The 14,471-nt window shown below is 28.8% G+C and overlaps 1 protein-coding gene across 1 annotated transcript; it reads right to left on the bottom strand.

Moving 5' to 3' along the window:
- Positions 1 to 881: 881 nt before the first annotated feature.
- Positions 882 to 4,993, bottom strand: LOC132726249 (uncharacterized). Its single transcript, XM_060711529.1, has 4 exons — positions 4,248 to 4,993; positions 3,169 to 3,266; positions 2,882 to 2,971; positions 882 to 1,443 (listed from the first exon to the last, which is right to left on the bottom strand). The coding sequence occupies exons 1-4, from the start codon at positions 4,412 to 4,414 to the stop codon at positions 1,394 to 1,396; spliced, it is 405 nt and encodes a 134-aa protein (XP_060567512.1). The 5' UTR covers positions 4,415 to 4,993; the 3' UTR covers positions 882 to 1,393.
- Positions 4,994 to 14,471: the final 9,478 nt, after the last annotated feature.

Here is a 14,471-nt window from a genome sequence, read left to right as displayed (position 1 = left end):
TAAAAGATATTGTAATAACCGGTCATTATCATCATCATCATCATCACCATCACCATCATCATCAGAGCCGGCGTCAGCTGAGCGTTGTTTTACATTTTGGTAAAGCTTTACTTTCAATCACCATTATCATTGCAAAAGTTGTAACATTAAGACTTTATTATGTAGATGTTTAGCCCCCATTTGACCTGTAATTATTTAAGTACGTTAGTTCAATTACCTGTAAGTTTCAAACTGTGTCACTATGAACAAAAATAAATTGGCGTTTCAATGAATTGAAGTCTATTGCCCTGGGAACTTCAAATTTTGTATGTTTATTTAACAAAATGATTTCTACCTGCAAGTTTGATTTCCGTAAAAAAACATTACTTGTCATTGAATAAAGGTCCATCTGTTTATGAATCGAAAGGTCAAGGTCACTATAGTATATAAATAACAAAATATGAAACTTTCAAATTAATTAAAATGCTTTGACCTTGGAACTTTGATTTTTGTATGTTGATGCTGGACACATCCTTTTTCAGGTGAAAAGAATAAAGGTCAAGGTCAATTGTTCCTTAAATAACAAAGCATAAAATTGACCATTAAACAAAATGAAATGACCTGAAACTTAAAACTTTAAAAATAAGGCGTTATACATGCCAAATCCATTTTTTGTGTCCATAAGTCAAATGTCAAGGTCAAAATGCTTTTGACCCTTTAGTTTTGTATTTGAAGCATGCATCTTAAAGGATTTTAGACAGGATGGGACAAGTTGTTTTTCAGAATTTTGATACCATTTAATGAAGATTTGGGTGCTAAATTTTAGATTATTCCCTGGCTCCACTTTTACCGAATAATGTTGTTTTTATTATACAAAATGACCAAAAAAAACGAAACGCTTTTAGACAATTTTAACTCAACTGGGCTGAAAATTGTACTGAATATCAATTTTCAGATTAATTCTGAACATGTTTCTTCATTTTGCATTACGTCTTCCGAATAAATCGGTAGTAAAACATTAATTTGTGAGAACTCCGTCACATAACTCAACCACTTATATTTAAGAGTCGTATATCTATAATTCATTGACACTCGATTAACAATAACTCTCATAATATATAATGTTTAAATTGTATTAACATATGAATTAATAAATCTATGAAACAACATTGTGAGAAAAGCAAACCTGTTTTGCCTTCCAGCATTATCACATGACAAACCATTGTATATAAGTTACAATATACGAGTTTCGCCAACATAGTGAATGATTTAGTTCAAGTATATCTTAAAATCATTAATTTTTACAAAAGCAAGTATTTAGTCTAAAACACTTTCACTCTTTTTTCCGACTGTTTTCTTACAATATCTTGTTCATTAACTTTGAATGATCCGAAAATAAGTAACGATGCATCCACTAGACATCATCAAATGAGTGTTTCTCGAAATGTGTAATATAACCGTCCCCTGAAAAAGAAAGGTGGTTAAATTTAATTATGCCCTTACAATTCAAAAACAAATTATGTGATACATTTGTATATCAAATATTTTCTTAATATTTACAGTTGTTGCTTGATAAATTCATTAAATTATCAGCATAATTATTTGTACATCGCTAATTTTAGTTGAAACACAATTTTGCTTGATTGAGACGAAAGCTTGATTATTATCTTAAGGCTTAAGCTTTTAGTCTGCTTATTCGAACAAACAAGCAGCGGTGTCATAACAGAAAACATGACCGTTATCCTCAGTAGGATTCGAACCCAGACCCACCTGTTAAGGGGCAGACATCCAACAACTAGGCCACCGCACAGTTTACTAGATAAGTGTAGTGGTTTGTTTCAGTGATATTTTAATCTGTGTGTTTCTACCAATTTCACTCACGAATAAGAAATTTCCCAATGCGTATCCTGATGGTGACGATATTTCATTGCGTAATATCGCTTTTTAATAACGTTATTAAAAATATTATTTATAAATCAATCTATTTGCTACCAGCAATAATCTATAAAACTATAATTATAGAATCAACCATCTAATATTTTATGATTTAACGTAAAATGAAATATTATGTAAAAACTATTAACAAGTGTATATATTGCGTATGAATATTACATTTTGCACTTTCAGTCGTTCTGTTTGTTACAATGTTATTGATTCAAAGATCATTGTCAATCCCAATAGTCATTTTCCTAGTCAATGTAGTAAATTAAGTAATAAATATTTTATACAGTTTTCAAACTGCAATTATAATTATTGTTAACCACGTATGGTCAAGAGTTACAACTACTAGATCAATATGCAAGAAAAGCTGCAAAATTATGTCTGCCATTTCAAAATCGTCCTTTCTTGTACAATATAATGAATTTCTATTGATGTTTATTATTATGGTTTTTGTTGTTTTTTTATAAAAATATATTATAGACTAAAACACAAGTTACTGACAAATACTGTCTGTATGACAAAACGGTCTTTAAAATGTCAATACCAAAGCTTAATAATAAGTTTAGAATATTAAAATTTTCTTAAAGGCCGACAAATCATATGTATTTTTTCATTGCTCATTTTTTTTTGTATTCTGCTAAAGTTTCCAAAAAAAAACGATATTTTTACATACGCATTGGCCATGCAGATGAAGCATCTATTGCGTTTGGGTCATAATTAAAATAATAGTGATTGTATATTGTTTACCTTTTGCTACTTTTATGATAAACTTGTTAAAATTTCACTCTGCATCAAAAAACATTAACATGAGTCCTCCCCAGTAAATCCATCATTCAGACAAAGTTAAACCCATGTTATAAAAAATGCATCCGATTCAAAGCTTACTTGTACCTTTTGTTATCAGTTATGTTATATATAGTAAATAAATGTAGCATATAGTTTGAAGTATGCTAATTCTTACCATCAATGTCAAATAATTCTCCAACCCAATTTGTCAACAAAGCATGTTTCCCTCTACATAAATCCAAAACAAACTCCGCTATAAAAGATACTGAAATTTGAAAGTATTAGGTATTCTGTTACTCATGTGAACTTTGATCTTGTTATAAATACAACTAATTATTACAACGGTTTATTTGATTTAGAGTTCAAATAAAGCAATTTTATGTTCAATTTGTATCATTAGATATGTTGCAAATCGAATTTACTTTTAATTTGTATAAAAAATATGTTAAAGTATTTCCTTACATTTCATTTGACATAACTTGGTCTTCATGGCTTTATACAGCTTCTTTTTGCCTTCAAAATTTCTACACAGCCCATGAATAGCGTAATGATGAATTGACCTGCATAAAATATATATATGTTTGTTTGATAGTTTAGTCTGATACTCACTTAATATGACACACACATATATAATAAGTATATCCTTAATGGTTGACAATGGTTTTCCGCTCTAAAGTAATCATGGCAACAGTTTAACAGCATTGTAGAGCGATTTTGTAAATTATGTAGTTAAGATTTGTAATTTGCAGTGGCCTACTGTTAAAAACTATTCATGTCTGTGCTTTTTTGTTTGTTTGTTTGTTGTTTTTTTAATGGTTTTTTTATTTTATTTTTTTGTATGTAGTTGTTATTTATCGAATAAAACAGTAATAAAACAGACTCACAGACTTTCATAGTTTTACTTTTTATAATTGCGACGATTTCTGATTTAAGATTGTACAGATTGGTTTGAACTCTACTCAATGAATCTTTATTTAATGATATTTAAAAGTGTGTATATGTGCCTGAATAAGTAAAGGATTTTATAATTCAATGTTATTCTCTTAATATAACAATTTTAAATGTTCAGATAATACGATAACTGAATTAACAACAGTTAACGGTATAGTTTGAATAATGTTACAGTCTGTCCCATCAAATTTCAATATTTTTTTAATGAAATATAATAGTAAAATCATTTAAATTAATGTCATGTTTACACTGACCTCATTATCTCTAGGCATGTGTTTCATTTTTCTCAAAAAGTTAGTAATATGGTCAAAATGTTAAAATTATATTTTTCCTCCGTTGACTTACGTTGTAACCTGACGTGGCGTCCATTTTAAAATGGCGGCGCCCATACTGACGTCATTTAGAGTTCGTCTCACAATAAGCGTTGAATGCACTCGGTAATTATAATAATTTCATTATTTTCTAACTGATTAATAGCTAAACGTTTTCATTAAAATGAAAAGTGAAGTTGGTGTCAAAAAGGCAATTTTACTAGCAAACCATTGTTTAAAAAAATCAACATTATAGTAACTATCTATCTCTTCACTTACGTGTGATGCATACTCGGTGCTGTCCTTGGTAAATTGATTGGCCAATCATCGCTTTCCACAACCTGCGTTACATTTTTGTCCATCAATAGTCCATACTGTTGTGTTAATCTAAAAATAGTTTCTACTGCAGCTATTGTTTCTAAGATACACAGTCCAAAAGAAACCATATTGGATTAATTGTTGTGATTATTTTTAAATAATCCAGTAAACAAAGAAAGCTGCACTTGGTAAACAACCGTAGGCTTTAATAAATGATAAATAACATTAACAATTGAAAAATTTAGCACTTCGTCTGCTTGTCCACTTACATTTTCAAGATATTACACATCTTATATGGTGATAATAGTGAAACTGTTGCGCTGATCGTTAGACTTTATTTTAAAATACAATGTATAAATAATTAATACAAAGCCATCCGTTATGGCATTGTAATAACACGATCAATAATCAATTTAGCTGCTGCTATTTTAGCGTAATAACTTTCTCTTTTTTCCAGGGTTTGGAAAACACTGTGCATTTCAATTTTAAACTCCAGGAATCCTCTTTTATCAAAACTTTATATTATCCTTTAACAAATGCTTTATCAATCACACACATGCAAACTTACGGTAATTGAGCACAAGTACATTTTTAAGCGCATAGATATAGTTTTACGTTTTATGCACCCAACAAAATATTGTTTTTCTTTCATGTCTATGCTATTATAATTCTAGGAACACAGCTTCTCAATGTCACGGTGTCCTTGACTTATTGTTCTTATCAGAGAAATTGTGTTTGTCAAACACTATCGATCTTTCCTATTTCAGCAGGAAAATGCGATACAAACTTCTCTTATATACCTGTTATATACCGTAATTGAAATGTACGATGCTAATTGCGATATATATTATGACTACTACAACATCGTTTATAATTATTTCGAGAATGTTTTTTGTAAGATTAACCTTTGGAATCTTGTTCAAATCCACAGGGAGCAAAAAGCTGTTATTGTAGTTCAATAAGAAACTGGTATAATTACATTCTGCAAGTCAATATGATATACTTGCTGATATACCAGTGCTCGCTGACTGTAAACTTGCTTATTATCTAGCAAGAACGTACATTTTGTGTATATACCCTAATGTACAACTTTCGTATATCTATCCTTTTGATTATAATACATGTACTTTAAATTATTTAAAACTTATGGCAATAAACGTAGCGTAAATTACGTTATGTTGATTATTTATAATCTTCACTATTCTATTACATTACTTTTATTGATTATAGTTATAAAGATCAAGATAAAAAACTTTTCAAATGCTAACAACAATTAGATCTACGGTAATACTCATAAGTATCTTTCTTAAAGCTGTTTAAATTATACATCAAACCAAATATATATTTCAAGTCATACAAAAATTGATACGGTTTGTAAAAACAAAAGAAACTTTGCACTGATCACAACTTGTCAAAAACTCATTTATTCCAGATGATGTCTTACTCTAGTTCAAACTTTATTATGTAATAATCACAAAAATTACAGTTCTAACTTTCTCAAAAATACCTCACTGTATCAAATTGTAAATAAACAACAAATATGAAATTATGAAAACTATTTTTGTACTGTTGTTTGATCTCATTCTTCCAAAATCGGCCAACATATCTCCATACTTTAATTTAAAAAAACTCTTCCAATCATTAAAAACTAAAATAGAATTTCATAACTGATTAAGCAGTAACATTAATAACATATTAATTATTTTATCCAACACAGAGCAAAATCCTAAACTAGATTTGGATAGATAGTTTAATAACTAACTATATAGTAAGTATTTTTCATATCACATAAAAAATCCTGTTAAATATGATACTAGAAACACCTAATTCTCATTACACGTTATCCCTTTTAAATGTCCACAATTGCTTTGATTTTAAAATCACAATTATATTACCCAGTTCTGATGTTTCATGTTTTATAAACTAGTACAAAGTTGAGCACCTGTTATCCGTTAAAGGTACAGTGTTGCAATACATTACAATGGGTTTTTGTTCATAAAAAATCTGTCACGTAACAGAGTTGCTGTTCATGTTAGTTCTTTCCTGCTTTAACAAAATATCAAATACCACATTGCACAACGCTTTTTTTATGTGATAAGACTCTGAGTTTTATCCTTCAAATGAGAAACAACCTCTAAATATCGACACGAAAAGAACGACATAATGGCGATACATTCAAAATTAGGTCATTATCATTTCATTCGGTAATTTTTTAAGGTGAGATTTATTAACCAATTAAAATTCTCAATTAGCATCTTGAAATATAATTTTGTTCACTTCTTCTCATAGTATAGTAGGCATAGTATGTGGAATTATTCTGAAGATAAAATTGTATTCAATCAACATGGTGCTTTTTGTTACTTATTCCATATTGAAGTTTGATTTTAAAAAAAAATGTAACAAAGACAATATTCCAATGGTCATATTTGTAAAAAAAAAACAGTTACACTTGACAAATAAATATTTGTTCAGATTATTTTGTGTTAAAAGATGTATGAAAAGGAAGATATTGATTCCACTTAGTAAAACTATTTTAAAGTATTGTTTTGCACATTTTGTACTGTAGGAACATTTCTACTTATAAAGGAGTCTAAATGACATTGCGACACATTCCCGTTGTACCGATGGACCACTACCGTCCATTTACGAGCTTAAGAAAAAAAATGCCTGCAAAATGTTTAATTTTTCACGGTATTATATATTGACTTTTTTAAAATGTTATGATAAATGTGAAATAGTATTAAGATCTCAAACGTTTAGATTATCGCCAATTAAGTAAAAATGTATAAAAATTAAATCTACACAGGACACAGTACGTCATCTCATTGGCATATCTAAATTAAATACGTTAGTTTTCAAAGGAAAAAGCAATGCGTGTGACTGATTTTTGTTGCTTTTTTGTTGTTTGTAACTGTCCTTTATTTCTTTCAAAAATAAAATTTTAAAGCCCTTCATTTCTTAAAATAACGTGAATTATCAATAATAGTGTTTCCATCTATTGATATTTAGATCGAAGAAATAAGAGGGATTTCAAAAGTAAATTAATAGAGCAAATAAGAGCAGATTTTTTTTGATTTTTTAAAAATATGATTTTAAAATATTGAATGAAAGAACAATGCACATGCAACGTCTAGCGAATTTCATATTACTATTTAGTAATAAGCGTTTTAAGAAGTTTGCAATGTGAGATAATTTAAGTTGTTAAATGAACTTTAATTTTGACAATTTTGTTCAAATAACGTACATGACATTACCAGTTTATTCAATACATATCTCAAATTGCTAAAATTTTCATCATCAAGTGCAAAACCTTTGGTAGGTGTTTTTATGACAACAAAGTAAACTTGTTAAAAATTATCTCAATAAAATGGTTTTGATCTTACAAATCTTTTGTTTCAATCACCTTACAGATAGTAATACAACAAGATAGTTATCCAAACAATTTAGTGGGTGCAACTGCTAAATGGTAAGTGTTTTTATTTATAGGCAACAACTATTTACAATGAGGCATCTGGTTCCACTAAGAATTCCAGTTACATATTTGATAATGATAGAAACAACGAACGAGCCACCTGTAGATTCAGCATTATGATGTGGTGAACCATTGACTCTTTAAATACCAGTTTGGTTATTCATCTGGTTTATTGGTTTTGTAGCGGTTCTTGTAAGATTTGAGATGCGTATTTGACATGTAACATATGAATACGATTCATTGCTTGAGAATTCAATAATTTAGAAATTGTTGAGTAGATTTTCTTAAAAAAGAACTTGGTATTTATATCTATATTTTACTGTGTGTTCTTAGTCCTTAGTTATTGCATTTTTATTGCTTCTCTTCCGGCAAATTCAGAAAAAAATTATTCAGGCATGATATTTGAAATGAACAACTAAGGAAGCAATGCGAATATTCCATAGTTTGAGTTTTAAGGGAATCTTTTAAGGTTTTTAATGTATAAATTATTATCTGTACTATTACATGAGTTTCAGCTATTGCTTTTTTGATTAAAAAAAATTATTATTAAAAAAATCCTTTAATTATTACATAAATATAGTAATACAAAACATAAATATTTGACAAAAAAAGATAAAATTTCAAAATCACAAGAACAACGCACATTACTGTATTTTCATTTGTTGGTGATAAAATTAGAGAAGAACGGAACCCCTTAAATAAGCCCAAATCGACAAAATTGGTACGGACATAAGTAACGATGCATCCACTAGACATCATCAAACGAGTGTTTCTCGAAATATGTAATATAACCGTCCCATGCAAAAAGAAAGATGGCTAACTCATACAATTAAAAAAACATATTAGTTGTTGCTTGCTAAATTCATTAAATTATCCGCATATTTTTACGTTGTCAAATCTAAACATAATTTTGCATGATTGAGACAAAAGCTTGAATATTATCTTAAGACTACAGCATAAAAAAGAGAAAAACAAAATCTCTCTAAAGAACGCACAAAACGACAAAATTAAAAATGTTGCAGGCTCGGTTTGATTGAGACTGTCCATGGGAGGTTGCGGGAATTGCTTGTTAGTCACTTTATATATCAAAATTATGTGTTGTTAATTAACATTATAACAGTTTTAATTTTCAGGAGATAATGAATCGACACAAAACACCCCTGGTTCTGAAAACCTAAAAACCTACTTAGAGAGTACATATAATAAAAAAAGTAAATTTAATATAATTCAGTACATATAATATGTAGCAATGTTTTTAGATAAGAAATAGGCATTTTAAAAAGCGTCACAAAAGTAGTGTGTACATTAGTTCTTACTTTTGCATATTTGATATGAATACTAAGTCTTGTAATTATATCAATTATATCAATTTATAAGAATATTCTAAAAAGACATAATCACATTATACGCACTTTTTTCTTGTTACATTATTTTTCATATATGTTTTTTTGTATATGTTGTTTTGTTTTCTTAGACTAGCGAAATTTTTAAATATTCTGTTTGAACAAATTATGAATTACTTTTAAAAGTGTGTTAAACTCCATTCTACGAGCAAAAATGTTTTCATCATCTTCTTAAGCATTGGATGAAACAAATTAGTCATAAATTGCGTTCCATGAAAAGGCCAAATCTAAGAGGCCAAGCAGCATTTGCGATTTTGTATTTGTTATGCGACGTTAAATGTTCAGAATATTACCATTTTATAATAGTTACATTTAAGCCTCAAGGTTTCACGACATAAAACAAAATACACCTATACCAATACAAAGGGTATTACTAACTTATTGATTAATGTATGCACCACATACTAGCATATAAATAAAAATAATGCGTTATGTATTCCAAACAAAACACTTATATTACATAATAAACGCTCGTATATGATCGATTTGACACTACGAGCATGTGTTTTGTCGATCACAGTGACTATAAAATAAATGCTTGAAATAAATGTTCACTTCCGATGAAGTATCAAGTATTAAGATATGATAAGTGTAAACACTTTAATCCATTCATTTTATAGTAAAAATAATGTTTAACACTTTAAGGTAATATATTTATAGATTTACAGTACGGGTCAAATAAATGAGTAAACGTTTTAAGCGCATTTGCAATTTGATAATAACATATTCATAGCATAAGTAAAAAATATTTATTGAAAGCAGCAAGTATCGATCTTCACGCTTATGCTATTGTTTAGAATTGTTATTGTGCAAAATAAATTATAAAAGCAAAAGTCAATAACAAATAAGTACAATATCCAAAAACATTAGAAAGTGGCCCTTACTCCGTGAGTAACGTGGTAAAATTTTGGTTTAAAGATGTTTTATCATATTCATTTCTTTATTCACAAGTTATAATTTAAAGTGATATAGAATGTGAATATAAACAATTTTAAACATTGTTTTCAGAGGGCATTTGATGCTTTGTATAATTCTGTGAGAAAAAAAACGGCCATCGTAGACGCAATTTTGGATTTCTCTGCCCACACTTACTTAAATTTTTTATTTGCATATTTGTAAATTATATTCAAATTGAATGATTTGATGTATGACAGCTTTTGTTATACGTTCTTGACAAATTATTTCTAGAAAAAGGCCACTCTTTGGGCTTATACTTAGTGTTTTAGCGACCGAATGACTAGGAGTAACTAATTTACTTGAAAGAGCTGTCTGTTCGTGTTTTTGTTTCGTTTGTTATTTTTCGTGCATCACTATTTTACTATGTTTAAAATACAGATATATTTTTTTTATTTTAAAGCCAAAATATCAAACGGTATGGCGTGCATTTTGTCAAACCCCTGGCGATTATAATACTTTCCACATACTGCTCTTGTACACTCAGATGATGAATTTACGTTACTACTTTATATAGTATTTTTATATAGATTTCTCTATTATGTATATCTTGTGTACTTATAACAAAGTTTACTTATTTACACTTTGAAAACACGTACGTCATGTACGTGTTACGATATAAACCCAGAAGTGAATAGTAAATGCAAAAGGTTTTCTTTTGTTATAGCATACTAAATGTACTTTAAAACTACAAAACAAACAGATTACAGAAGCTAATTGTATTTTATATATCCAATGGCTTATCATCAAATGTTTTGTTTATCATATGACCTTTATTATGACTAACAACTTATAATAGTCAAACAATATCTAGTTTTCGTGTACTATATCTTTTGTCAAAGTTAAGACATGCACCAATTTATATAATGATATAAACACAAAACACAAAATCTTATTATAAAAAATCACTCCCACCTGCTAGGATTCAACTAACCAAAAAGATACTCTATTGATCCTTTAGTTCAACATCCGTGTACTTTGTTTTATTTTAGATATCTTAAACAATTTCTTTTTGTTGTAAACATAAGAGTTACTCGTGATTTTTTTTATTTATTACTGTCTAAATGATCATATTCACCAAATGACATATCCTAATGTTAAAATAGATTTCGATAAACAACAGACCTGCTATCAAAGTAAGTGTTATTACAAATAACATGTTGACATGTTTATTAAACTTAAAACAAAGTGGTACACAGTTTTTCAACTGCTTATCTAACCCTGAAGTGATATGAATATCGCCTTACATCGCACAGAAAGTTATCTACTAGAGTTCTTTTTGGCATAAATATAATTTCTTGACAGTTACAAATGGGATTTATCTAACAACTATACTTTGCTTGTATGCAATTTACTTATATAATCAAAAATAATTAAAAACAAAATAAGTATATTTACAAAAAAAAACTCGTATTTGATTCAGTAACAATATTCAGATGTAATAAAAGCATGATTTTGCAAAACAGTAAAACAGACACAGGATATCACAAGACAGATTCAAGAAAAAAAGTATTTGTCAACACCGGGTCAGTTTTTGTTCTGCCTGTCAATATACACGGAGGGGCACATGATAACATGATTCCTTTATCAGTAAAAGTTATCAATTCACAATAAGACAATTACTATGTTGGTAAGACGTAACAACCAATCAAACAATCAAACAAACAAAGGTGTCATTTATATAGAAACAGTAAAAGATAACAAGACTCTAGAAATATGAGGATAAAATTGTTATCCAACACGCCAAACTTAAAATGTTACAGATTCGGTTTGAGCCTCGTTATGGAAAGTTTTTGCAACAGTAATCATCTACGGCCCCTAGCAGTGGTGGTCTTAGCAGAATGCATCATATTCATATGTATACATGTACTGCAGTATATGAAGATTATGAATTATCTTTACACCTGAACATATGTTCACATGACGACGCCTTGTATCCTAAGATTGATTATATGGAAACTGCCTTTTATGTACAGGTAAGATTATACTGTTCATAGTGTCAGACGATAATATATTTTGTTTAATAAGATATAAAAGTGGACTTTATAAAATGATAAATAAATCAAATTGTATCGTTCATTCATTCTTATAAATGATAAGTGATATTTTTAATTTTACACTAAAATGTATTTCAAGAGAGTAAAAGAAAAGATGAAAACAAAAACGTATCGGTTTAACATGTTCTCCCTTATAAAAAAACACCAATAAGTGTTTGAGTGGTTGTGGTTACTAAACTTCGATCATAACAACACGCTTTAAAATTATTCACTCGTATCATAAAAGAAGTCATTATTATAGTTATATTCCTTGTTCAAACTTTTTAAAAAGAAACAACTAAACAAATGGTACGATAAGTGAAATAACCTTGCTGATTGCCTATACTTATTACATACTTTGTAATAACTTTGACTCACATATTACAAAGGCACTTTTTAACGTTTATAGGAAGTTCGTTTTAAGTGCTTCCACTTACTTGCTGTTACATAATTATTAAACTCAAGTGTTTTAATTTCTAATTTCGCACCATTGTGACTGTCACTGTGAGTGTGAAACTTGCAATTTTAAACTACTCAAGCAAAACGAAAATCATATGATAATAAAAGGCTTTCTTTATTGTTCATTGCACAACAGATAACACCAGAAATATATACATATTCTTTTTTAAAATCATTTCTCGTTTAGAGTACAATGCCCTTGAACATAGATTTGCGTCTTTAAAAACACATATGTTGCATTTGGAAACCTTAGACACTTTCTTTTAACAGCTGTGTCAATGGAACATTAATGAGTAAGGTTTCGTTAATGTTACTTATTTCATTCCCTTTCATTCTCAATTTGTTCATTGCTTACTATACTTGCTACGCATTTGTGCTCTCCTTGTTCGTAACTGCTGGGCGCCTTTCTGATGGATGGTCATCGGTTTATTTTTTTATTTTATTTTTTTTTTTTTGGGGGGGGGGGAGCTGCGTTTGGCTCTCCCTCGTTGATCTTTTTCTTGTTTAATCGTACTAAATATGTAAACTTAGTTTGTATAACTAGTAATTGTGTGAGGTATGAAACAAGATGAGTTTATGTCCAAATGCATTAAGTTTTTATTCAAGATATGATTAATATATAGGAAAGCAGATGGGCAATCTGATGAGTAGATATTGATATGTTTTTTTCCTAGTATACATTTTATCTTGCATTGGAAAAGTGGCAGGATCACATGCATTGATGACGATACTAAATTAAACTTTGTGTTCTTACAACTATGCGGTTGCTTATCATAATTTTATGTCAACTTTATAATCGATTATATCGTATTAATTTTTATTACGTTTCACGTTTTAAAACATTTACAAGAAATTTGTCATTACTTTTTAAGTTAACTTGTAACTTTGGAAGATATCTTTTTAAAGAAAGGGAATTGTAATGGAATATTATATATTATATTTATGATTCTAACTAGTGATGCTCGTTCTTATACTAAGAATGAATAAATTGTGTATGTCGTCTGGTGCGAATATGCATTGTAATACTGTGTGATTCAAGAGTGTTTTAGGAAAATAAATTGAATTAAAAAGTGTACCATTTAGTACCTACTTGTTCATTATAGTTTTACACAATGATATTAAAGAGCCCTCTTCATATTCAGGCACATTTTTTATATAAGAGTTTCATACCGAATCACTTGAGACTTAATGCATATCATATATAAGGTAATGAAATTACAGGAAATTTTGCAGCGATGACTTGGTTTCCCGTACAAACTTAAGCGGAGAAATAGTCATTGAAACAGGTTTTGTTAATATTAGTCTTTTCTGGTTTTTTATCTATCTATTTATTAATTTATTATTCCTTTTTTATTGGCAATTTGATAAATCAGGTATATGTATCATTGCCACATGTATTAACGATTTAACATGATTGATATAGAGGATATTGAATGAGTGTAGGTGTAATACTAAATTTATTGAACGAGTTGAATAAAATCATATTATGCGAGCCTCTGGCGAGCATAATATTGTTTTATTCAACGAGTTCAATAAATTTAGTATTGAATCTACACGAATATAATATTTTATTTATCACATATATGAAATAAGAACGGTTAACTGTTAACAAGAGTCATTTTTCTTTGACGCGCCTATAGTGTAACGCTAACATTAGCGCGCTTTAACGCTATGTTTATAGTGCAAATGACGTGACGTCAAAGTGTTATTACACTAGTGTAATATCGTCTAGTGTAATATCGTTTCTATTAAATGGCTTTATTACACTCCTGTGCCGCGATTTATGTGATAAAATTAATTATTCTCATTCATATGGAACGAGATCTTTGATTTTATACATCTTTCTTATGTTTTTTTTTTG

The sequence above is a fragment of the Ruditapes philippinarum genome, unplaced genomic scaffold, assembly GCF_026571515.1.
Source record: "Ruditapes philippinarum isolate M1 unplaced genomic scaffold, ASM2657151v2 ctg3131_1_1_1_1, whole genome shotgun sequence".
Classification (NCBI taxonomy): domain Eukaryota; kingdom Metazoa; phylum Mollusca; class Bivalvia; order Venerida; family Veneridae; genus Ruditapes; species Ruditapes philippinarum.
Note: the sequence above shows the minus strand (reverse complement) of the source record. Positions and strands in the feature narration are given on the sequence as shown.